The sequence below is a fragment of the Sus scrofa genome, chromosome 6 (genome assembly GCF_054392235.1).
Source record: "Sus scrofa isolate SSC_HxYL_T2T_F1_AM1 chromosome 6, Sscrofa_HxYL_maternal_Yorkshire_Landrace_v2.0, whole genome shotgun sequence".
NCBI lineage: Eukaryota > Metazoa > Chordata > Mammalia > Artiodactyla > Suidae > Sus > Sus scrofa.
The window spans coordinates 84563881-84589870 of record NC_139388.1 but is presented as its reverse complement, the minus strand read 5'-3'; the positions used below and the strand labels follow the sequence as shown (position 1 = coordinate 84589870).

Genomic DNA, 25990 nt, shown 5'->3' with positions numbered 1-25990 from the left:
CTTACAGGTGAGAAAATTGGGAATCTCAGAGGTAATAGCCCCAAGTCACCAACCAGTAAATGGACCAGGCATCTGACCCAAAAGCTGCCTCTAGAAGGAAGAGCTCCTGGCAGGCAGATGTCCATCTGGGCATGGCAGCTGGCACTGTGTCTTTACAAATAGGAGCCATGCTGGAGGTCTGGCCCCAAGAGGGTGGCTGGGAGTGCTCTCAGTGGGGCAAAGCCTGGGTGTCCACTCTCCTTCCAGTACCTGGAGTCGGGCTTCCATCCAGGGTCAGTGTGCTGGCTGGTTGCAAGAGCTGGTGCTGTCTGTTGTTTCAGAAGGGCGGGTGGCCTGCCGGGGAGACCAGGTGTCCCACTGCGTGCAGCTGTTGGGCAGGATGGAGCTTGGAGCTGAGAGGGCTCTGCAGCCCGAGGCCTGGGCAAGCCCGGAGAAGCTGGAAGCTGTTGATTAGGCTTGTGTCTGGCACCAGGAGTGAGTTGACAGCTTGTGGCAGCTCCCACCACCGAGGGAGGCATGAATGGATGAAAACAGTCCATCAGTGGAAGGCCTGGACTCTGCCACAGACCTGGGCTCAGAAATGTCTCGGAATGGTCCCCCCAGCACTGGGGCTGTGCTGGAAGTTGGGAGACCCGGATTCCAGTCACAGCTTGGCCCCCAGTGCTGGGTGGTCTTGGATGGGCTTCTTTTCTCCTCCGCAGATTGTTCTAAGCCCCAAATGGAAGAGTTAGAGAATAGATAAAGTTTCATCATTTTGGGTTTCCTGAAGAAAGGCAGTGTGCACTGAGCTGGGACCCCAGCAGAGGCCCATGAGGCGAGAGCCAGAAGCCTGTGCCACACTCAAAGGTAGGCCAGCAGAGTGGCTAGGAGCTGTGTCTCCGGGCAGATCCCAGGTCTGCCACTGACCGGAGGAGTGACCTTGCCCAAGTTAGGCAACCTCTCTGAACCTTGGGTTCCTCATATATGAAATGGTACCCAGACTTTGGGGTGATGAGGCCAGAGAGAGCCCTTGCAACATAGCATGCTGAGCATGGTGGCAGGCGCAGCAATGGAAACAGCAGCCATGGCTGCCCCAGGTGGCTGAGGGCAGCTGTCGCTGAGCTGAGGAAGCCACCGTGCCCCTGTTTACAGAGATGATGGAGAGAATGGCCCTGCTCCCAAGCCCTGTTTACCCCAAACCATGCTGGTACCCACACGGCACAAAACTGACATGGTACTGTTGCTCCTCCCCACATGGCTGGGATTCTAGGCTGCTGCCTCCCTACCCTTCAACCAAGGCCCCTGCAAGAGCCTCACAGAGCCAGTGAAGCCAGCCCGGCTCCTGAAGAATCCTGCTGGCCTGAGGAGTGGCTGCTAGGAGCACCCTTCAGCGCCCCAGGGGTCATCTGACCGCCCCCCCCCACACACACACCCCATGTGTGCCTCTCCATCTCCAGGCCAAGCTCCTGTGTGCCTGCTCACCCATCGGGGTGTGTCACTCCCCTGCCCATGAGGACAGGGAGGCCTGGCACTCTGGATGCAGCTCACTGGACCAGGTGTGGGCAGAGCCAGTCCAGATGTGCAGTACCAGATGCATAAGAAAAGGTGTGGTCTGTCTCTGGCAAGAAGTATCCCCCTAGTCTCCAGCTAAAAAGGATCCCTCCCTCCCTTTTAAATAAGTTTGAAGCAGGAGTTCCCATCGTGGCACAGTGGAAACGAATCTGACTAGCATCCATGAGGACGCAGGTTTGATCCCTGGCCTCGCTCAGTGGGTTGAAGACCCGGCATTGCTGTGAGCTGTGGTGTAGGTCGCAGACGCGGCTCGGATCCAGCGTTGCTGTGGCTATGGTGGAGACGGGCAGCTACAGCTCTGATTTGACCCCTAGCCTGGGAACCTCCATAGGCTGCGGGTGCGGCCCAAAAAGACAAAAAAATAATAATAATAACAAGCTTAAATCACCTCGCATGGCTCTGGGCATTGAATTACGATCGCTAACACTCACAGACCTTTAGCATTTACACAGGGATTTCTCAGAAGCCATCACTGTTACTGGGGGGCTGTCCTTGCATGGTTGGGTATTTAGCAGCATCGCTGGCCTCTATGCAGTAGATGCCAGGAGCAACCCCCCCTCCAACCAGGTGACCACCATAAATGTCCCTAGACATGACATGGCCAAATGTCCCCTAGAGGGCAAAATCATCCCTGGTTAAGAATCAGTGGCTTACGGAATTCCCGTTGTGGCTCAGTGGTTAACGAATCCGACTAGGAACCATTAGGTTGTGGGTTGGATCCCTGGCCCTGCTCAGTGGGTTAAGGATCTGGCGTTGCCATGAGCTGTGGTGTAGGCTGCAGACGCGGCTCGGATCCCGCGTTGCCGTGGCTCTGGCGTAGGCTGGTGGCTACAGCTCCGATTCGACCCCTGGCGTAGGAACCTCTATATGCCGAGGGAAGCAGCCCTAGAAAAGGCAAAAAGACAAAAAAAAAAAAAAAAGAATCAGTGGCTTACAAAGCCCTTTCACACCCATAATCTATTAGAACTGCATAACTCTCCCCTGCCCCCTTCAGAGGAGGGAGTCTGTATTCTTTTCAGCTCCGCTTCACAGACCCAGAGGTGCAATGACTTCCCCAAGGTCATGCTGCACATCAGAAGCAGGACTTGAACTTGACTTGCTCTCACAGCCCAGATCTCACAGTGTTTATCCCCACCTTTGGAACTGTTTCGTTTTATATGTAACAATGGTCTAATAATGTGGCTTCTTCGTTCTAAACCTCTGGAGGCCAAGACTGTGGCATAAACACCTCTCAGCAGCCCTGGCACACGGCTGGCATGTCGTAGGCACTCAGTCAACATTTGAGGAACAAAGAAAAGAAGGCTCTGTTCACTCCGGAGGGTTTTAAGTTGCTGTCACGTCGTACCCCACCTTCAGAGACCGCGAGGAGGAGGGAGGCTCTGCTCTACCACCCTGAGTCCCAGGTGATGCTAAGATGTGCCAAAATGGGTGTCAGGAAGCATGGCTGTCGCCCAGCTGATGTGTCGCTCTGGCCCGCAGCTCCCAACCGGGGGCACCCCCTCAGAGCCAGGCTTAGCGCTTTCTCCCCTCACCCTCCTTGCAGGGCCCCGGCACCAGGCTCTGCCTGAGGGGTTTGCTCAGGTAGCAGTCACGACCCAGCTGTCTGCTATGGCTCGACTTTCTTCCCTCAACCCTGGATTAGCAATTGAGCAACTCAGCAAGCATCTGACAAGACAGTGCTCCCCAAACCTGTTGAAACTCGCCCAGTTCGGGCCCTCTGGGTGCATTCGGAAAGCCGAGCATTTGCACTGAGCCTCCTCCTCTCGCTCCTCCCTCTGGGGAGAAGGGCTTGGCATGAGCCAACTGGGCATGGAGTGGGCCAGGGAGTCACTGAGGCGAGGAGTTGGGGGGGGTGACAGCTGCCCACCCCCGTCACCCCACTGCAAACGAGCTTGCAAGAGCAGCTCAGCAAACTCAGCTGGGGGGCCAAGCTGCGACCCCAGGGTCGCTGTCCAGATTTCCACAGGAGTTGCCAGGTTTTATCTCTGAGTCCTGAACTGCATCTTCTGTGATGCAGCCAAACCGGGGAGAAGGCTCGCTCCCTGCCGTGACCCCCACCCCACCCCCCGCTCCTCCTTTTCCCTCTCCAAACCCCTCTCCACCTCCCCCCTGTCCTGGCCAACTTGAAACCAAACTCTGTTTTAAAAGCTCCCTGGCCAAGTCAGAACCCCTGCAGCAGAGAGGACCAGGTCTGAGAAAGGGGGGAGTGGGCGCTGTCCCGGGAGGAAAGGAACCTCCCAGCAGAGAGAACTTTGAAGAGGCCTAAGAGAAGCAGCATGAAATTGCTGATGAGACTAGAGGGGCCTCTTTGCTGCTGTGACTCTGAATGGTCCTTTCAGGCCTATTTATCACTCCGTTTACACCCCAGTCGTATCATTGTATCATTGCAGGATTGGGCCCCGGGAACTCTCTCCTAATGGCTAGAGACAGCAGAGTGGTCCTTATGAGTGAAGGATGCCCAGCTGGGAGTTCTCCTTGTGGCTCATCAGTAATGAATCTGAATCTCTGAATCAGACTAGTATCCATGAGGTTGCATGTTCAAACCCTGGCCCCACTCAGTGGGTTAAGGATCTGGTGTTGCCATGGGCTATGGTGTAGGTCACAGACCTGGCTCGGATCTGGCATTGCTGTGGCTGTGGCTGTGGCTATGTCTGGCAGCTACAGCTCCCATTGGACCCCTCGCCTGGGAACTTCCTTATGCCCCAGGTGCGCACCCCCCCCCAAAAAAAGGATGCCCAGCTGTCCTGGTACCCAGGACTGAATCACAGCCATCAGAGTCAAAGGGGTTCTCAGAGGTGATCAGCTCAGCCCCCTCCAGGGACACAGAGCCCCCAGGCAGGAGAGCCAGTGCCTGGTAAGCCCCATTCAGTCAGGTCATGCACTTACTTATCAGGATCTACTCTCCACCAGACACTTGGGATCAGAGAGCATGCTAGTGGTAGAGCTGGAACTCCACCCCAGGTCTCCTGTCTTCCCAGAACTTTCCCTGCAGCAGATGAAAGCCAACCTGCAGCCCAGACCCCTAGCCAGGCATCTCTGCTGGAGGTGATAAACCACGAGGAAGGAACCAAGGTTTTTCCATCCGCCCTGGGGAGGTGGGGGTGTGGGCTCAGTCACATGCTCTCCTAGGATTGGGCCTTTAGAAGGGGTACGCCAAGGCCAAGGAACTTGCTGGAAACCTGGAGCCACCGGAGCCTGAGCCTCACTCCAGGAAGCAGCTCTTGTAGTGTCCCCACCTCTCCCTGCTCCCCATCCCCAGGGCCCCCTCGGCCGAGCTGGAGAGGTTTGTGGCTCCAAGGGCAAGAAAGGCACTCTGGGAACAAGGGTTAGATGGGTCTTTGCAAGGGAGATGCTCTCTGCTGGCAAATCAGGGGGCAAGGCAAGGTCACTAAGCACCTTGAATTTAGCCATGCCTGCCCAGGAGAAAGAAAAAAATTCTCACCTCTGGCATAGCTCTGGACCCATCCAGGTCTGGGTCTGATTGGCTACTTCTTGGCCCTGAGTCAGCCACCAGCTTCCCTGGGAACAAATACTGGGAGATGGGAGGGGGGGAGCTCCTGAATAGGAAGTGGGGGACAGGAATGAAGTGTAGAGACTGGGGCACCAGGGTTCTGAAAGTAATGGAAACTGAGCTGTCAAGAGATAGAAAATGGGAGTGAGGGATCCCAGGTAGAAGGGGAACAGCACCCTAAGGTGCAGGCGTGGGCCATCATTTTCCCCCAGCTGAGGAATGCACTTGACCTGGGCATTGAGAACTCTAGAGTTATGCCAGGTCTGGGAAGAAGGGGCTACAGAGGCAGAACCCACCACCCCACGACCACTGTGAGCATCTCCAAGGCCAGCCCCTCCAGGCATTTCAAGCCAGTGGCAGCATTCCTTCCATGGCCCGAGAAGCTGCAGAGACCTCAGGCTCAGGCACTGTCCAGCAGCCACATAACCATTGAGGTATAGCCCACCCCAGGACCCCTCACTCCGGAAAGCAGCTCTGAAAGATGGCTTTGCCGTAGCTCAGAAAATGTACGGGGCTGTAGAAAGATTCATCAAGGGAAGAATGAGACCACCTTCCTCAAAGCATTGTCCACTGATGCCAAACCGTTGTGTGCTTGGTACCCTGCACCGTCTCTGGAGCCTGAACAGCAGCCAAGGCTCCGGAGCCAGGATGTTCTGCTTTCAAATTCTGGCCACCCCTGACTGGCTGCATGGATGTGAACACTTATCTCTCCGAGCCTCAGTTTCCCCATCTGCAAAATGGGGGGGGGGGGATGGTACCCACCTGGACAACCCTGCCTGGTTGCAACAGGGATAGAATAAACATGGGACCCGTTTAAAGATCACAAGTGGGACATAAGATCCCTCTCTCCCAGTCATCTAGTCCCACCAGTTCCTTGTCCCCTGGCTTCCAAGTCCCCTAGAAGCACCTGAACTTATCCTGGACCCCACTGTCCCCCCCACCAGCTCCTTGTCTCCTACCAGCACCATCCACCGCCTCCATCCCAAGCCACATACTCGCCATCCTGGGAGAATCCACCAGATGGGCCAGAATCACTGAAAACACATGGTTCTTTAACTCTGTCTACTCCACCTGGAGATTCCAAGGAAAATCTACAGTCAGGATCGAGGCTGGAGTGATTGGCTGTTTCCGATGGGCATGTGTCCTCCCTCAGGGGAGTGCAGCTCAAAAAAAAAAAAAAGGGCTGGGATCTCAGGTCTATGAGAGCTGATGGAGCCAAGCCAAAGAGGACCAATGCGCAGAACCAGTCTGGGGTCCAAAGGAGGGTCCAGCCCAGGGACTCTGAAGAGGTTTTGTGACAGGGGGGATGATAATTGTGATAATGACAAACATCTTAATGACGATAGTGGCATGATGTCGCCAGCAGGGGAAGGGTGCCTTCTGCGTGAATATTTAATTCATTTAAGCCGCCTGTGACCAGGACTATTCTTCTCCCCATTCTCGAGGGGAAGACACGGAGGCTTAAAGATGCTCCCTCCCTTGACGCGGACCGGGTCTGTCCATCTCTCTTGCACAGCGAACCGCGCTGCCTCTGTGCTGAGGGCCAGGGAGCCTGTAGGGGAGAGGACAGCAGGAAACTAAGACCACGGGGACAGAAAGCTTGAAAGGTCTGAAAACAACTGGGAGTGTGGAAGACTCTTGGGGAGCCGGATGCTCCCCACCCCCCCGCCAGGGGAACACGGTCCTGGGTGGGGTCCCGGCCCCTCTCTCCTCCCCCGGCCCCCTCCCCACCGGCCCCCTCCGTGTCCAGCAGGCACCGTTTCCTTCCGGCTCCTCCTCCGGTCTGCTTGGCCTCCTTCCTCCCGGGTGTCACAGGCACAGCCACTCCTGAGGAGGCTCTAAATGTGGCCCGGGCAGGCGGGGAGGCTGGAGGGGGGGGGCAGAGAGGCCTGGGCCGGCGTCCCAGCCCCCACCTGGACACCCGTGGGGCCAGGACCCATGACACGGATCCGCCTGGCCTCCCAAGCACTCCGGCTAGTTCCCGTTCCCTGTCCTCTCGCCGAGCAGAGCAGGAGCTGGGGAGGAGTCGGAGAGGTGCGGGTTTTCCTCTAGGAATTTGTATATTTTTTTAAAAAAGCAAGCAAACCTGGAAAAGCTTGGGACAAGCCCAGCTAATTTTAGTTTCTAATGAAAACAGCAGGTGGCTGAGAGGATCTGATCTCCCTGGCAGGGCCAGGGCCCTCCAGCCTCGCAAGCTGCAGGCACGGGCCGGGCGTGGGGAGGGCCTCCTGGGAGGAGCCTGAAGGACCGGAGCCCCCGTTGGGGAAGATGGGGCAGGACGAGCTGGCTGGCAGCGGCTGCAGGGGCAGCCTGGGCTGGAGTTGGGGGGGGAACCTGATTGATGGCACGGCCACGGCTGGAGTCCTGGGTGGCCGGGGCAGCGGGTGGCCAGTTGCTCAGCCTGTGCTCGGCAATGGCAAGAAGAAGCCTGAGGCCGTGCAACCAGGAGTGACGAAGCAGCGATGGCCAAGGCCCTCCACAGGCCAGCCCAGCCCAGCAGCAGGCGGCCCTGGTCCCGCCCAGGCTCTCCTTCTCCCCCAGGAATGGCTTGTGCAGTTGACATTTGAGCCCGGCCCAGCTCTGGGTCAGCGAGTGGCACGCGTGTCCCTGGGGGAAAGGTTGAGCTACCTTAGGGTGCAGGGAAGGGATTCCAGAGGCCCCCGGGATCAGCTGAGCCTCCCCTCAAGCGTCTCCAAGCCCTCAGCAGACTGAAAAGCAGATTTGCACCTTCCCCCTCAGCACCCCCCACCCTGAGTGCTCTGCCAGGAGGGGAGCAGCGGGGACCCAGTCAGACAGGGCCCTCCGTTTACACTGCAAGCACTTAGTGAACACCTTCTATCTGCCGCGCCCTGTGCTAGGTGTCGAGGAGGCCCCAGACTGGATGTGAGACTGAGGGTGGCATAGCCCCCCAGTGCCCCGCAGCTGTTGTCAGACGAGGGGACAGAGGGAAGAGAGTTCCCCACTTGAGCTGGGTTTGCATTGCAGCTTTGCCACTCACTAGCTGTGTGACTTTGGGCAAATCACTCCACCTCTCTGGGTCTCAGTTTGCTCATCTGTAAAGAGAGGCTGGGCACCCTAATGGGCTACCAGAACAAGCAAGCAGTAGAGGCAGGGGCCTGTGATGTCTGGGGTTCGAACTCTCCCCACCCCATTCCCAGTTCCATCTCCAGCTCAGACACCCAGCCCTTCCCAGGCAAGACCCTGGGATCTGAGACAACTGGGGTGGGTTGGAGCTGTGTCTCCTGTGGCATGGAAGGGGACAGCTGAAGGGCCGGAGGAGGCAGGGGCTGGGGGTGGGGGGCACCGGTGCCAGCCTTGGGGGCAGGGACACTCCTCAGCGGAAGAGGTTTCTCAGCTTCTTCCTGGAAGCTGTCCCAGTGACTCATGGCCATGGCAGGCCAGCAGCTCACCCCTAAGTCCCTTCTACTGTTATTTCAGCCCGTCTCCCCTCCTTGAGTCCCAAGCCTGGCCAGGGAGGGGATGGGTGGCTCCTCCTGTCCATCTTACTCCTAGTTCTTTGGCAGAGGCTCCATCTATTAGCCTGGCATGGGGCCAGGAGGCCTTGGAGGCTTGAACCCCCACCCCATCCCAGCCAACTCTGACACAGACTCAGTCGTTTATGGTACAATGGGGCGGGGGGGCGGGGGGCACTTGCCTAAGGTCACACAGCATGTTAGTGGCTCAGCCAGGTCTCCCCAGCCTGATCCCCCTGCCCAGAGACCCACTGCCTCGAACACAGAAGCCGGGGCCCCCCACCTGCCTCTTGGCTGGATGCAGAGGGAGCAGAGGCTGAGATGAAGACAGGCCAGCTCTGTGCCCCCATGTCACAGAGGGAATAGGGGCCTCCACCCTTCTTCTAGAAGCCAGCCATGGCCTCTGAGCTGGAAAGTATCCAACTTTAGGCCCAACTCCTTGTCCCCTCACTGGTGGCCTCCCAAACGTGGACCTGGCCCATGGCCAGTAGCCTGGCTCTTGGCGCCCCCTGCAGGCCAAGGATGCCAGATGGGACTGGTTCCACGGGGTACCCCTTCCCTCAGCTGGCACAGGCAGGGGGAGCACCCTGCCAGGGCTGAGGAGCCAGGTAGGCCCCCTCCACTTGCACCTGCACCCTCTCAGTACCCTCAGCCATCTTTCCACCCTTGTCTCCCACTCTGAGAAGCTCAGGCTTCTGTCCAGGCCTCATCGGGACACTAGCAGCCCCTGGGCAAGTAGAGAAGACGAGGAGCCTCCCGGGAGGCAAGGGATGCAGGGAAAACGAGGGATGCTGGTACAGCCTCAGCCCGAGACCACCCACCTCCCACTGTCCTGAGCAACCAGGGAAGAGAGAGACCCTCACAGGGGCCGGCTGAGTGCCAGAGGCACCAGCCACAGCCACATGAAATCCCTCTAATTTCTCTCAGCAGCCTGGGATAGGAACCGTTACCTCCATTTCCAGATAAAGCCAGACTCGGAGCAGCCCCACAGCCAGGGGCGGCTGCAGCATCAAGGAGAGCAGGTCCCAGAATCAGATTCCCCCCGGCTTAGAAGGAAACACCGCCAGTGGTGACCCACAGGCTTACCCTCCAGTGCCCTCCAGGCCACTGCCCGCCTGGCTTTACAGCTGCTGCCGTGACCTTGTTTAAAGCCCAGATGCCCACCCAGCCCCGCCTGGAGTGAAGCCCAGACACCTGCGCTTTCAGCAAACCCCACAAATGTTTCGACACACGGCCAGAATTGAGAAGCGCCTCTCTGGTCCAGCCCTGACAAATAGAATCCAGCTGCTGATTGTACATCCCCAGGGGTGGAGCGCTCAGCAGCCCGCAGCAGCCCACCGACCGCACCTTGGCCGCAATCCTTAGGTTGAACGAACCCAGCTCCCAGCAGCCCCCGCCCATGGGTTTCACTCAAGTCCTTGAGCCCCAGAAAAGAAAACTGTCTTTACCAAAGGCTTTGAATTCAGGCAAAACCAGGTTCATGTCCTGACTCTGCCTCTTACTAGCTGTGGGACCTTGTACACACAAGGCCAAGTACTTAACTTGTCTGTGCCTCAGTTTCCTCCTCTGGAAAATGGGGGGTCATCAGCTCGCCGAGAGGATTAAATAGAATAATGCAGGTATTTAGGCTTTACTGCGTAAGGGCTGTAAAAGTCAGCTATTCTTACTGTCATCGTCATAAAAAGCTGGCATATCTTACTAGAACTTTCTGTGCTTTTCTGGGGGATGTTCACTTACTCATTCCTTCACTACCTCAGGCCCCACGTCAGACTGTCTCTCACATACAGGACCCCTTTCACTCCTGGCAGTAGTTCCCTGACTCAGCCACTACCGGTGGTCTCTCCTCCACATCACAGATGGAAAAACTGAGTCCCAGAGAGGGATGACCTTCCCGCTTGATCCTCGTTTGGACCAAAAACCTGCGCAGCTTCTCTTGAATGAGGCACTGGCATCTCTGCCCCCACCCCCAGGAGGCCGGGGTCGCTGGGCTGGTTCACCATGGAGTCGGAGGCAGTGGAATTACTCGTTCTCTTTTGTTCAGAGCCCCTGATCTGTGGAGCTGAGGCTGAGGGCAGAGCCAGGAGGCTGAGGTTGCTCCTGGGAGGCAGTGAGCAGGGCCCTTGCGTTCCCTGAGCTTACCTGGAAAATAAGGAGTGTGGACCAGACCACCTGTCAGGGAACTTTGCCTGAGTCTATGATTCTGCGGCTCTGTGGCTCCTCTGAGAATCTGGAAGGCAGCGCCAGGCAGCTCTGCGCTGGGAGGTGGCAGGTGTGGCTCCTACCGAAGAGGTGGGAAAGGCAGGCAGAGGAAGGAGAGGAGGGCTTCAGAGTCATCACTCAGGTCTCCTCCCATCATTAGGCTGCCACTTGTGCACCGACTATGTGCACTAGGCCCTGGCCAGGGGTGCTGGGGTGGGGGAGGGGACAGGCTGAGGGACAGCGGCTGGAGCACAAGCCTTGGGTCTTCTGGACCTGGGCTCCAATCCAAGTCTGCACTCACAAGGTAGGTGACTTTGACAGTCATTTCAGGGCTCTGAATCATACCTGGCACTTAGTAGGACTTCAGTAATGCACGCCCTTCCCTTGAGAGAGAAACCACTTTCTTCCTCACAGGGGCTTTCCCCAGCTCTGCCTCCTCCCAGTGAGCATTTTTGTGTCTTGCTCACAACCCCCGCGCCTCCTGGCTCGGATGGCAAAGTGGCTGTCATTAGACAGGGCGGGGCCTTCCAGGGCCCTCACAGAGGAGGACAAGGCAGGGGAAAGGCCTATGGGGTAGTGGGGTGGGGGGGGGTTGAAGCTTGGCTCTGGCACTTGCTACCCGGGTCATCCTTCGTGGGCATGTCAACCTCTTAGCCTTTATTTTGGAATCCATGAAATGAGCATAATAATTATCAGCGCCTAAGTTTGGGGTGAGGTGACCACAAGAATATGCGCCAGCCGCTGTGCACAGCACGTAGTAGGTATTCAATCAGTAGTAGTCCTCTCTCTGTCCCCTGCTGAAACGAATCAGCAAAACCCCCTCCCACCCGTGCCTGCCCCAAAGTGCCTTGATGTAAACTATTGCATCCGGATTGCGATCCTCGTTATAACCCTGCGAGGTGGAGTGAGCATTTGTGCCCCATCCTCAGGCTGAAAAAAACCCTAGCATGGCCACTTTGTCTTCAACCCCCCTTCCGCAACACCATCCCCAGTCCCCCGGCTCTCACTGCCTCTGCCCCAAGTGCTACAGCACTGACACTGGTCTCTACCTGGTGGCCTTGGAATATGGCTGGCAGTGAGCATCATGGCCTTGTAGCCAGAGATGAGCTAGGACACTGGGACCCCTGCCTGGGGTGGGGAAAGGGATGCCAGGGCAGACAGTGGTTCCTGCCTCCCAGCTAGAGGGCATCTCAACAGGAAGGAGTTGGACCGCATGGACCAGGTCTGGAGTAATATCGGGGCAACCGTGCCATTGCAGGGGTCACCCAGGCAGGGAGGGATCCCACAGGGGTTCCCCCTGCTTTGGCTCCCTCAGGGCTGAGGCCTTGTGCAAGAGAGCACGTTCCCCTTCCACCTGGCAGCCGCTGGGGGGGAGGGCTGTCACTGGATCCAGAGAGAAGTCCACTTCCAGGACCCACGGCTGGCACTCATTGGCTTCCAAAGACCTTGACGGGGCGGGGCCTCAGCCTGGGCGTGGGAAGGAGGAGGGGAGGGGCTCAGCATCGCGTCCCACCCCCACCCCCTTCTCCCCAGGTACCTGGCCAAGCTGTCGTCGGTGGGGAGCATCTCCGAGGAGGAGACGTGCGAGAAGCTCAAAGGCCTGATCCAGAGACAGGTGCAGATGTGCAAGCGGAACCTGGAGGTGATGGACTCGGTGCGCCGCGGCGCCCAGCTCGCCATTGAAGAGTGCCAGTACCAGTTCCGGAACCGGCGCTGGAACTGCTCCACCCTCGACTCGCTGCCTGTCTTCGGCAAGGTGGTGACACAAGGTGAGGGAAGGGCTCACGGGGGTGCTGGGGACCCCGGAAGGGCCCACTGTTTCCGTGGGTGGGACTGTGCTCGTGAGTGGCCAGACTTTCCATCATTTATCGAGTCAAATGGCATAGGCTGCAGATGGAGGTGCGGGAGCGGGCAAGATGCGGGGGGCGGGGAGGAGGATGCTGCTCCTTGCGGTGCGGCACAATACACGTGTGCAGCGTCTTCAGTCCTGGAGCCACCATTCCATTTCACAGAGTCAGAAACCGAGGCTCAGGCAGGGGGGAGGACAGGGGTGACCCGGGCTTCTCAGAGGGTGACCCGCAGAATCAGAATTCAGACCTTGGACAGACCTTCCCTTAGCTCTTGGCCTTCTGTAGGCAAGTTCATCTCATTCATCTGGACCTTTGATGAACCGTGTTGAGAGCCTCACCTTGCCCAGCCCCGGAACCCCGGGAGGAGCAGCACCCAGACCCTCCCCTCCTGGGCTCACAGTCAAGGCAGTGACTTCAGCTCTTGGGGGCAGTGGCTTCCATATCCACAGCACCAGCTAGGGACCAGACACTGTTTAAAGTGTTTTCAGTGACAGGTAATTCATCTGGCCCTTTGAGATAGGCTTCTGTGTTGCAGATGAAGAAACTGAGGCACACAGAAGTTAATAAACTCGCCCAAGGTCACAGAACCAAAAAGTGGCTGAGCCCAGGAATTGAGCTCATGCGGTCCAGCTGCAGGGTCATGTGCTTACCCACAATGAAAGAACACTGTGACGGAGGGACACGGGACCACGAGGGTGGACCCCTCCTCCGGCCGGGACAGGGTGCTTAGGGAAAGCGTTCCCCAGGAGGTGAGCCCTCGGCTGACATCACAAATATTAAGCTAGAGGAAGGTGGGCCAGGGCATAGAGAGCATTCCATATGCAGCTGAAAGCCTCCATAGGAGGTCACTGGGTTAAGCCACTGCCCTCGAGGGAGCATTCAAACCAGCTGCCTCTTCTTCTACTTCCCGAGCATGAAGCTGACACTCCGAGCCACGAACATTCAACAGGCTCCTTGACTTGCTTAGGCAGCAGGAAGGCCAACCTTTGTTTTGGCACCTGTGGTCCTGGATGGCAAGGGCTGCTAGGCTTGTGGCAAACCATTTGGATGTTGTTGGAAACCAACTGTGATAGAAATTTGGAAGCCATTCTCCTGGGAGCTGGCAGGAGCCAAAAAGGCGCGATCATGCTTGGCACGGCTGAACGTTGCTGCTCCAGAGAAGAAGCAGAGAGCCGGTGAGGAGCCTGGTAGCAGAGGGCCTCCCACGACAACAGTGTCCCTGCCGAGGGCCCGGGGCTGCCTGTCTGATGAGGCCCAGATACTAGACTCACACAGCAGACCCTGGGCACTGTAAGCCCCTGGACCATAGTAGGTGTTCCATGTTTTAGGTGGATTGCTGGATAGATTGGTGGGGTTTCACATGTCAGGCCCTTTCATACCCTGGTGCCTTTGCACCTGCTATTTCCTGTACCCCCAGCCCTCTCTGCACAGCAGCTCCCTCCTCCTGTGCTCCCAGCTCCAGCAAGCAGGTGGTTTTGCTTTTTCCTCTGGGCTCCAAAGCTCTTTATTCAGTTTGGGGTTCCTCTCCTTTTTTTGGTGATTATTTTGTTATAACTTCGAATGTGCAGAGAAGTTGCAAAAAGAGTACAAGGAATTCCCACATACTGTTTTTTGGTTCGTCTCTCTCTCTCTCTCTCTTTCTCTCTCGCTTTCTCTCTCTCTCTCTCTCTGTGATAGGTTTATTCCATTATTTTCATTTTCTTCCTTTTTAAGTTGAGGTAAAACTGACATGTTATCCTAGGTTCAGGTGTGCAATATAATTATTCAATAATATGTCTATATTACAAAAGGATCACCACAATAAGCCATAACATCCATCACCACACACCGTTACAAAAAAGTTTTCTTGTGGTGAGACGTGTTCAAATCTTTCTCAGCAACTTCCAGCTCTGCAATAGAGCGTTATTAACTACAGTCGCTGTGCTGTATAGCACAGCCTCATGACTTATTTATTTTATGACTGGAAGTTTGTATTTTTTGGCCCCATTTCACCCACCACCCACCCTCGCCTCTGGTACCACCGATCTGGTCTTTGAATATAAGGGTTCCGTCTTTTCTATGAGGAATTGCCATATACTTTTTACCTTGGTTCGCCAACTTTTTTTATTTTTTATTACTGTTGATTTACAATGTTCCGTCCATTTGATTCACCAACCATTTACATTTCAACCCATTTGACTTATCAATTTCCATCTCTCTATCTCCCGTAATACACTCACAGAGAGACACACACTTTTGTCTACACCACTTGTGTCCACACGGCTTTGATTACACCCTTCGGACTGAAGCATGGTGCCTGTCTCCCCCGACCCCACTCCTCCACCCCAAACCTTGAACTCTTCCAAGACGAGAGTGATGTCTCATTTACCTGTTTCCCAGCACGTGGCAGAGCCTGGCATGGAGGAGACGATCAGTGGGTATCATCCAATGGCAGGGAGCTAGTCGGGGCAAGGCCTCAAGGGGCAGAGAAGTGAATGCATGGTGCAGCCTGAAGCCAGTGAGGGACCCTGTCTAGAGGTGGGCTTTCCTCACCTGTGTCTGTGCCAGGAACTAGGGAGTGGGCCTAGCCCTGGCTCATTAAGTTCAGGGAGACACTGAGAATCCTACCAGGCTTGGCTGGAACCTGCGCTGGACTAAAGTCCAAGTGACCCGGCCAAGTGTCCATTTCCCCGGGAGCTGAGTCAGGGCGCACACATGCCAGGCCAGCCACACCAGGCAAGAGCAGTCATGGGTTGCCTTTTTTTTTTTTTTTTGTCTTTTTAGGGCTGCACCCACAGCATATGGAGGTTCCCAGGCTAGGGTTTGAATTGGCACTGTAGCCGCTGGCCTACGCCACAGCCACAGCAAGGCCAGATCCGAGCCACGTCTGTGACCTCAACCACAGCTCACAACAACGCTGGATCCTTAACCACTGAGCAAGGCCAGGGATCGAACCTGTGTCCTCATGGATGCTCATCAGATTTGGTTCTGCTGAGCCACGACGGGAACTCCAAGGGCGGTCGTGTTTGGAGGTGTCTGAGCTCTTTCCATTTGTCTCTGTCTTCACTTTTGTAGCTTCCATTTCCTTTGCTAGTAAAATTCCTTTTGGGAATGTCTTCATTAATCTCCACTGAAGAAGTGAAGGGACTTGTCCCTCCTGAGGCCACAGGGCTGCTCTTGGAAGGTGCAGGCTTGACAAGGCAGAGGAGGACGCACCCGGGCCGCTCTGCCTTGGGCAGGGACTTCATTCCCAGGAGCCTCGGTGTCCTCTCCTGTCAGTGACCCTGCACGTGTCCTTCCCTCCCAGGGTCATCACCCAGACTCTGACATAATGCCCAGCAGCACTGAACGTGGGCCCTGACCCCAGAAGAGCCGTCTGTCACCACTAGCTGCTGTGATCTTGGGCAACAGCCGGTCTGGGCAGACCTCGCTCACAGCCCCCAGGTTTTGGGGTCCAGGGGGCTTGGCCAGTGCCTGAATTTATGAGCTGCCTGGCTGGGGTCAGGACCTCAGTCCTGGAAAGGTAATAGCTTGCAGATCCCGCCAGGAGCCAGGCTGTCCTTGGAGACGAAAAGGAGCCCCCTTTGTCGAGGGCCTCCTGGGTGGTTCATGCATCCAACCCCCGCCCACAACAGCTTGGAGCCTGTAATGTTCCCACGTCCCAGCTGAGAGATTCGGACCTGCCAGCTCTTGGCAGGAGACCCCGGGCAAGGTCCATCCCCTGTCCTAGCCTTAGCGCCCTCCTCCCTGGAAAGGAGGGGGCGATCCCAGGACCCTGCTCCTCAGCTTCCATCAGATTCAGAGACGGCATCTTCAAAGGACTGACTGTCTCCACAGGGCGCCCCGGGGAGGCATGGGCAGCTCTCTTACCACCTGGGCTGCCTGGGGTCACACAGGCTCCAACCCCACGCTCCCTCCACCCCTGGGCTGTGGAGACCCCCCGCTCCTGGCCCACAGAGGCAAGACAGTCAGTGACATAATCCAGACTGATGGGGACAGTGTGAAGTTAGGGCCCAACTGTGTGCTCGAGGCTGAGTCTGCCAGGAATTTGGTGAGGGTGGCATTGAGGGCAATCGGGAATGGGGCAGGTGGTGGTTCTTGGTGGTGCAGCCTTCAAGGCCAGATGCGGCTCCCAGTGCCTGGAGCAGCACCCGCACACGGTAGGGAATTGACGAGTATTTGTGGAATGAGTGACAAGGGTTTGAGGATGAGAGGAAGAGGCCGTGGAGTCTGGCAAAGGTTCAGTGTTGCCATGAGGATGTGTGCTGGGGTCTCAGAGCAGGACGGGGCCAGGCAGGGGAAGGCGATGCAAACTCCCCTTCTCCCCACCTGGGGACGGCATTGGGCCTCTCCCTGCATTTTCACATCTCGCTCTGTGACCTTGATCACGTCCCTGTCCCGAGAGAGGGGACTCCATGAGCCCTGAGGTCCCTTCAGGCCCTGACTGCCACGATGGGAGGTGACATGGTGCAGCGGTCGTAGCAAAGTGAGGATTCGGCCCAGGTCATCTTTCCAGGTCCTGCATGTCTAGCATCAGGCTGGATCTGGAAGTAGATGCCTTTCAGTCCTGGGCTGTGACTCAGCCTTGTCCTCAATATCAGCATCATGTTGGACCCAGTGAGGGTGAGAACATGCCTTCCTTCTGGGGACCTCTTGGGCCAGCCTTTGGTCTAGGGAGGGGGTACCCCAGGATCACTGTGCACTGGGGGTTCCTTGAGGACAGAGTCACCTTGGTGTCCCCAGTGCTGGCATAGGGCCTAGCTCGCAGCAGGTGGCTAATAAATGTCTGGGGAGTAAGTGTCTTTGCCATAAGGAAGCTTTTAGGTCAACAGCAAATATGTGGACAAGTGGCCCTGCTGGTATTTGTCAGCAAAGGAATAAAATGTCATGAATCACCCCAAAATAACATTCACAACAGCTACTATGTCCCAAGTGCCTCCTAGATCTCAGGTCTGCCTGGCTGAGCGTCCAGGCTCCTCCCTGATACCCACCTCTGTCTCCAGGGAGCTGCAAAGGGCCTGTTCTTGCACAGCCCTGTGCTGGGTTCAAGAGGGCAGAGGAGAAGTTAAGGGAGAGCCTGGCCCCTGGAGCTTCCTGTCGGGCTGCAGAGGCCAGGCAAGCACACAAGACACTTAGAAGATGAAACAGTCTGAGTCCGAGCCTGACTGTGGGCGGCGGCGGGCAGGCCAGTGAGCTTGCCCTGGCATCCGGGAATTCATAGTGAGGGGAGGAGTGTGTGGAAGGGCCAGCGCCTGGCCTGCTGGAACAGCATTATTTTCCCCTTGCTGGAACTGGGGGAGAGGTTTAACATGGCCTGTTGTCTCTTAAATCCAAAGAGGCTTCCTGGAGGCAGTTTCAAGAAGAGGTGAGCTTTTGTAGACAAGAGAGCCAAGGAAACTGGAAAGACAGGCTGGGGGCAGGGATGGGGGGAGGATGAGGACAGGGACTTCCTCAGAGACCAGGGCCTGGCCTGCCCCACCTCCCCACGACTCCCATTGCATCTGCTTTGGAAACATGTGAGTTATGCCCGGAATGACACTGCCACCAGGACACCTGCCTGCTGCCCCAGGGAACACCATGCTTGTGGCTTCCATTCCAGCACAACTCAGCCTCATCTGTTTCTCCTCCAAACACTCCTTCCTGCTCAAATGTCCTTCCTTCCAGATCTGGGGAGAAAGGCATGTGATGCGCTCAGAAGACCACAGGCCTGAGCTCCAGTTCCCACTTGGCCACTGCCTGGCAGAGGGATCCCAGACAAGCCACCGAGCCTCACTTCTTCCACTGAGCACAGCTGGAGAGAGCCGGTTGCTAAGGATGCCATGAGCTTATGTTAGCCCATGGAAAGGCCCTGGCACATCTGGGTCCTCAGAAAGAGTAGTTATCACTGGATACCCAGGACAACTCTGAATTCCCAGCCCCAGGCAGCCCTAGCACCTTAGAAAAGATGGCGGTGAGGCAGGACCCGCTGGAACAGGCAACCCCCTGGACCAAGGAGCAGTCATCTACCAGGCTGCTCAGGAACTCTCCTCTGCTACCCTCACAGGCACACCACCATCCTTTTTCTTTGGCTCAGCGGGCTCTGCCAAGTGCCATACTGGTGAGCAAGGCTCCAGTTGGGCAGAGGGGACAAGCCAGGAGGGGCCACAGCACTGGAGTCAAGGGGTGGGACCCAGGGCTCATCAGAAAAGGCTGGAGGAGCCTCTGCCATCAGCTTTCAGGTCACAGTGGCTTGGCCACATTCTCCAGGCCTTCTGGGGCCTCCTGTGCTGAGCACAGGCCACCTGCTCACTGTCCCCCAGTAAAGAACGGAAGTGGACATGTCCCACAGCTCATGGCCTCACACGTGGGAGGTGGGGAAACACGGACTGCTTGTGTATCTGGGGGGCGCCAGGCTCCAGGAGGCAGAATCAGACCAAGGTTGAAACTTTGCAGCCAGGCTGCCTAAGTCCAAATTCTGTTCCAGCACTTCCTGGTGAGATGCTCCTGGACCAGTTTCCTCACCACTCAGTGCCTCAGTTTCTTCATCTATAAAATGAGGAGGAAAAGTCTCTATTTCACAGGGTTATTGTGAAGAGTATATCAATTCTGTCAAGTGCTCAGTGTCCATCACAGAGTTTGCTCTAAGCTTCAGCTCTTGTCATTATCTTCCTTCTAGAACCTCCTCCTTGGGAACCAAGTAGAGAGAACACTAGCGCCCTTGCTCCTAAGAGAACAAGGGGGGTTGGGGTTGGGAGCCCTGCACCCAGGGCCACTAGCACCCAGTGGAGGAGGTGGGCAGAGCAGGGGGGTGGGCTGGGGGCTGCCTGAGAGCCCAGGGAAGCCAAGGAGAAAGGACCATGCCAGGCCAAGAGACGGGGCCACCCTGCCAGTCCTATCCACCCTATCCCCTGCCTTCCCTTCCCCCTTGGTCTTTGGGGCAAAGATTTGTGCTGGTTCAGGCCTGGAAATACCAGAAATACCAGAAACTAAAGTCGTCTCTCTTTGGGCGGCCACAGCACAAACCCAACCAACATGATCCTGCTATTAACCTCGATTAACTTGGAGAGGATTCCATCCCGGGCTGTCAAGGCCCCCATGGCTCCAGCCAAGCCCCCTCATGCCGGCCCCAAATGCCCAGGCCTGGGCAGAGGGTGGGCCGTGGAGAGTGGATGGTGGACAGCAGCCCCAGCTCAAGGGCCGGACCGAGAACAGGGCGTCCCGAGCCACGGGGGCCGGAGCCGCCCCCAACCCCCGCGCTCGGCCCCCACTGCTGGTCCACAGCCCCGGGCACAGAGGAGGTGATTGTTCCCACCTGACCACGGCAACTGCTCCCCAGGGCAGCTGAGAGCATGGGCCTGGGTGCGCAGAGGTAATTGCCAACCACGAGGCCAAAGCCTGCCCCCTCCACTCCTGTGGACACACACACTCCAGCAAGAGACAGAAGGACAGTCACGGGCACACAGAGGCCCTCACAGGGCCCGAGAGGAGCAGGGCCCATCTGGTCACACACCCAGCCAGCAGTGTGCACACGCACACCACACACATGTGCGTGCGCGCACACACACACACACACACACTCCCACCCACCACCCCCAACCCCAGAAAGAGGCTACACAGCAGCTACATCCCCTGAGGCACAGTTCCTAGGAGGACAAAAACACCCATTCAGGCAGGAGACAAGGCAGGCACCAAAATAGAAGCACCAAGGAGTCATGCGGCGGAAGGGAAAAGACAGGCAGCAGAGGCGGACAGGCTGGAGAGTGAGTCCTGGTTCTTTCACTTCCTAACTGGGCGATTGGGACCCGCTTGCCCTGCCACAAACCTGCCTGGTGCCATCTGTGAAATGGGCATGATAAAGTTCCCAGTGGCAGAAAGCAATCCCCTTATCAGGTCCCCGTAAGCAGCGGGACCACCGTTATTATGATTTATTCTTAAAGGGAAAAAGAAGCAAGATGACCTGAGAAGTGGGCCCGCCTGGGCAGGAAGGGCTGGGCAGACCCACAGGGTGCGGACTCCTTTGGAGCCCGGAAGGGCCAGCTGGGAAACGGGCTCTGCTGCCCTGTAGTTTGGTGAGTTAATTCACCTCTCTGAGCCTGTCTTGTCTCTTGTAAAATGACATTAACATCACTCATCTTCTGGAGAGGTTGTGAGAACAGCATCTGAGGATAGCTGAGAGCACTGAAGCCAGACCATGACTGCTCAACCCCGTGCTGTGTGACCTGGGGCGATGGCTAACCTCTCTGAAAACGGGGGTGATGACTGTACTTACCTGACGGGTTCGGGAGGGTGCGTGACCAGCACACGTGAAGACCACAGAGCAGTGCCAGCCGTGTGTGTGTGTGTGTGTGTGTGGCCGACGGCCTGGTAAGCATCAGCGCCAGCATGCGTGACTCATGCGTGACTCCTGGCCCACGGGAGTCAGCCTGCCTCCTTCTTCCCAGGGCCTCCCTTGTTCAGGAGGCCCCACCTACCCCTCTACCCCCTAAAAAGAAGTGTGAGGGGGGAGCACCGGGACCCAGCCCTGCCCTCCCTCTGCCTCCCACAGGGACCCGGGAGGCGGCCTTCGTGTACGCCATCTCTTCAGCAGGTGTGGCCTTTGCGGTGACACGGGCGTGCAGCAGCGGGGAGCTGGAGAAGTGCGGCTGTGACCGGACGGTCCACGGGGTCAGCCCACAAGGTGAGTGCGGACGGTGGGGAGGGCGTGAGTGGGAGGACAGGGGCCTGGCCCTCACTCACCCGCGGCCCCCCAACACCCACCCACCCCAGGCTTCCAGTGGTCAGGATGCTCGGACAACATCGCGTACGGTGTGGCCTTCTCACAGTCGTTTGTGGACGTGCGGGAGAGAAGCAAGGGGGCCTCGTCCAGCCGGGCCCTCATGAACCTCCACAACAATGAGGCCGGCAGGAAGGTAGTGTGTGCGGCCCCGCCACCCTCACCGCCGGGGAAGGGCGGGCTCGGCAAGGTCCCCACTCTCCCGTCCACATGCCCCTCGGAAGACATCTGTTCAGGTGCTCACCTGCACCAGCACCAGGCACCTCCCGTGGGGCGGCGGAGGGAAGCAGACAGGCTGGCAGGTGTCACAGAAGAGTGGCCTCCAGTGCAGCACACACGTCCCCCAACATGCCCCCTCCCACACATACACACACACAGGTGTGTGTCTCCATCTGTCACACACACTCACACACACACCCCTCATAAGTAGCAGAGCTAGGATTTAAACTTTTCTGTATCCCTGCAAAGACCATGTGCTTAACAATGACACCATCTGCCATCTCAGCTCCTACTCACTCTTCCAGGTTCCTGCAGATTCAGTGCAGCTGTATTCTTCCCTATCACGTCACTTGTCACTGTTTCATATGACACTGCCCCAGGGCCGCACCTGCGGCATATGGAGGTTCCCAGGCTAGGGGTCAAATGGGAGCTGTAGCTGCCGGCCTACACCGCAGCCACAGCAATGCCAGATCCTGAACCCACTGAGCAAGGCCAGGGATCAAACCCACAACCTCATGGTTCCTAGTCGCATTTGTTTCCACTGCACCATGATGGGAACTGACACAGCCCCTTAAAAGTATCTCTCCTCCATCAACTTCAAGTGCCCCAAGGCAGGGGCAGTACCTTCAACAGCTACCGAGCCTACCAAGACATCCAGAGGAAGCGGGACAGTACATCTTTCCCCTACTCTGTGACACGTCTCTGTCCTTGCCTGTCGGCCCCCAGCAGCCCCCTCTCTGGCCTCCCCAACTTTCCTGATAGCCCCTCTCCCCTCCCCGTCCCCCACAGGCTATCCTGACACACATGCGGGTGGAGTGCAAGTGCCATGGGGTGTCGGGCTCCTGCGAGGTAAAGACGTGCTGGCGAGCCGTGCCGCCCTTCCGCCAGGTGGGCCACGCACTCAAGGAGAAGTTTGACGGTGCCACCGAGGTGGAGCCACGCCGTGTGGGCTCCTCCAGGGCGCTGGTGCCGCGCAACGCGCAGTTCAAGCCGCATACAGATGAGGACTTGGTGTACTTGGAGCCCAGCCCGGACTTCTGCGAGCAGGACATGCGCAGCGGCGTGCTGGGCACAAGGGGCCGCACGTGCAACAAGACGTCCAAGGCCATTGACGGCTGTGAGCTGCTGTGCTGTGGCCGCGGCTTCCACACAGCACAGGTGGAGCTGGCCGAGCGCTGCAGCTGCAAATTCCACTGGTGCTGCTTCGTCAAGTGCCGGCAGTGCCAGCGGCTGGTGGAGCTGCACACGTGCCGGTGACCGCCGCCTGGGCCTACGCCCACAACCACCTAGTGGCCCGGGGAAGGCCGATAATTTAAACAGTCCCCACCACCCACCCCAAAAGATACTGGTTGTATTTTTTGTTTTGGTTTGGTTTTTGGGTCCTCATGTTATTTATTGCCAAAACCAGGCAGGGGACCCAGCAGCACTGACTGGGGCCTCCCTAAAGCCTGGGTCTTTGTGGCTGCCACTGACCAAAGGGACCTTGCTCATGCCTCTGGCTGTCCACATGTGGACGCTGCTGACCACTCAGTTGCTATCTGTAACCGTTTTTCCACTTGCAGACTTGAGGTGGGTAACGAAGAGTGTTACAGCCACATGCCTACTGGCCCTGCCAGCTAGGGAGAGACACAGCCCTCTGGCAGGGGAATGGTGCCATTTGCTGGCAGTTGCACCCCCACACAGACACACGGACCCCTGGCAGCTTCAGCCTGGTAGCCTTGTCTCTCAAATCCCCTGGAAAGGGAATAGGCAGATACCAGGTCCAGGGCAAAGGGGTAATTTCAGGCCTCCACAAGCAGCCCGAGGTTCAATCTCTGTGGGAACCCTCCAGGCAAGAAGAGCAGGTGAGGGGAGGGCAAGCCAAGGCTGCGGCACCCCCACTCCCAGCCCAGCCGCCAGGCCTCCCCTCAGAGAGGGAGACCACCCAGTCCCTGGTCCCTCCCGGGCAAAAATACGGCTGCATCCTGCATCAGAGACCCCAGCTGGGCCTTCACGGTGACGCCTCTGTGTGTGTTTCTTCACGGTGCTGCTCCTCCGTGAACTGAGAATAGAAATGTCACACACACACACACACACACACACACACACACACACACACACACACACAGAGGAAATGGCCATGGGAAGAGCCCTCTCCCAGTCTGGACAACAGTCCTGGGAGGCTGACGAGGCAGGGAGGCACGCTGTGCTCATCCTATAGGAGGAAGGGCAAGGTTCAGCTGGCTTCCAGAGTTAGGAGATGCAGAGGCAGAGCCAGAAGAGCCCTCCAGCCAAGGCTCCTCCCAGGCTCTTGTACCCAAAGGGCCAGAAACTGCAGGTCCCCTTGGGTCGGAACCCTGGGGACAGGGCGCTGGCTGGGAAGCAGCAGGAACAGACAACCTCAGGCTGAGCTAGCGCCCACATGGCTCCTGAGGGCCGAGCAGGCTCTGAGGGAAGAGGCGGTCGGCGGGAAGGCTGGCCAGGTGAGGTCTCAGCAGCGGAGGCAGCTGTGCCCAGGCACTGTGGGTGCTGAGGCTGAGCCGCCTGGAGACATAACACCAGCCCACCCATCAGGAGCCCAGCCCCCAGGAAGCCCTGGTCCAACACAACTGCTTCTCACTTGGGCTCCCAACCACCAGAGGACCTCACTCTTGGCACAGTCTCCAAGCTGCCCCAACACCAGGGCTTTAGGCTCCTGCTGGAGGCCTTAAGCTCCAGGATCCCAGATAGAAGTTCCCAGCACCTGGGTTCAGTGTCTGAATTCAAAGCCCCTGATCCGAAATACAAGCTCCAGCCCATAGACACTCTCCTCCAGGCCTGGTAGTCTGTGCCTCCTGGTGCCGGCTTCCTCACAAAGAGAGGGGGCAACACCCTGGGCCCCAGCCAAGCTCTCTGCTCAATGCCCATCCAAGAAGGCCAAAACCAAGTGAGATGCTGGACCCACATTCAAATGGGATAATCTTGGGACAGGCAGGCTCTGGTGTGGCCCAAAGCTAAGCGTCCTCATAGCTGCCCAGTTGGGCTCACTGCTCCTCTGACGGGCTCTGTTCAGCTATCTGCTCAGTGCCAGCGAAAATACTGTCCCTCCCTGGCAGAGGCCAGACTCGCACAAAGGAAGCAGTAGAGACCCCTCCCCATCCCCAAGGCCAGCCCCCAGAGCCCCAGATTCAGGCTGGATGCTGGTATGATGGGCACTACCCCAGGAAGAAGCAAGAGGATCTGTGACTTTCCACCTAAAAGGGGGCTCCTCAAAGCCGATCTTCCTGGGGTTCTGAAGGGTGTAGCTGCAGTGAAACAGACTAGATTCTAGGAAGCTCTGCCTAGGCCAAAGGGATCCAAGGCTGCAGGAAAATGGAATTTCCTTGGACACACCAGCTCCAAATTGTCCCAAATAAAGAGGAAGAATCAGCAAAGGCCTGACATAGCCCACCCACTCTGAAGCTGGTCAGAGGGTCCAAGCCCGACCCCAAATCCTCTCCACCAGTCTTACCAAAAGGCAAGGGTGTCCTCTGAGGCCTAGGGCTGGACAAACCCCGGCTCTGGATGCTGCTACCCCCTCTGCTGCCCCCCGCCCCGATTTTTATACTAGGCTTCTTGCCTTTGTGACATCCCCATGAAAATAGTCTGATGCACGATAAAATGATTATTTCTTTATCTTGCAATTGTGGCAGTGACTTTTTTTTTGTAGAAGAGGGAGAAGACAGACTTGGGGAAACACATGGGAAAAGCAGATAAACAGCACCAAATACTAGATATGGGGGCCCTCTTTGCCCTTTCTCCTGAATAACTGTTTTGATGGCCACAAAGAAAGGACCTATCTGCAGGCTCTCTGGAATTTACCTTCAGTACCCTGAGGCTGCATCTGCATTTCACCGAGCCAGGATCAGCTATTCAATCTTTGCCTGATTCAAGGTCTCAGGACCCTTCTTGAGCTTTGATGTACAAACACAAGGACAGAGGAGGGTCTGGTAAACTGGATTTAAACTGGTCAATTGAGGAGGTGGGGGACAAATGGAAGAGAACTGAGTTCCTGCCCAAGGATACAAGCATTCAAGGTCTGTGGCTAAAAGTAAACTCCAGGATTGGAGTCCCGTCAGGATGAGTCTGGATGAAAAACTCCATGTAACTCAAGTCACAGTTGCTTTGGAGACCAGAGGTGGCTTCTCAGGAAACTCAAGTCCAGTGAAGTCCTCATCCTTACCAAGGGGGGCCATGGTCCCCCACCCCAACCCTCACCCCCATTACAGCAAATCCACACCAGCCTAAGAACAGTTAGGCTGCTATGTGCTTGGCTTTCCAAAAGTTCAGTGGGGTATAAAAGGGCCAAGCAAAGTCCTTTCAAGACAGCAAGGTTCATACAAATTTGTGACGGGCTAGGGAGGGGAGGGGATCTAGATGAAAAAGGACACATCCTCACATCAAGGTCAAAGGCAGAGAGAAGGGGAAACGGTGACATAGAGGGTCCAAGACAGCAAAA

General features: G+C 57.0%; 1 protein-coding gene across 7 annotated transcripts in view; it reads left to right on the top strand.

Annotated features, from left to right (window-relative positions):
* Positions 1 to 25175, top strand: part of WNT4 (Wnt family member 4) — a 28780-nt gene extending 3605 nt beyond the window's left edge. For 2 of the 7 annotated variants that reach the window (XM_084958160.1, XM_084958158.1), the window contains exons 2-5: positions 12268 to 12503; positions 21088 to 21219; positions 21309 to 21451; positions 22324 to 25175. In XM_084958160.1, coding sequence (XP_084814286.1) covers positions 12356 to 12503; positions 21088 to 21219; positions 21309 to 21451; positions 22324 to 22791 — 891 coding nt within the window. In that variant the 5' untranslated portion in view covers positions 12268 to 12355 and the 3' untranslated portion in view covers positions 22792 to 25175. 7 annotated transcript variants of the gene reach the window in all.
* Positions 25176 to 25990: the final 815 nt, after the last annotated feature.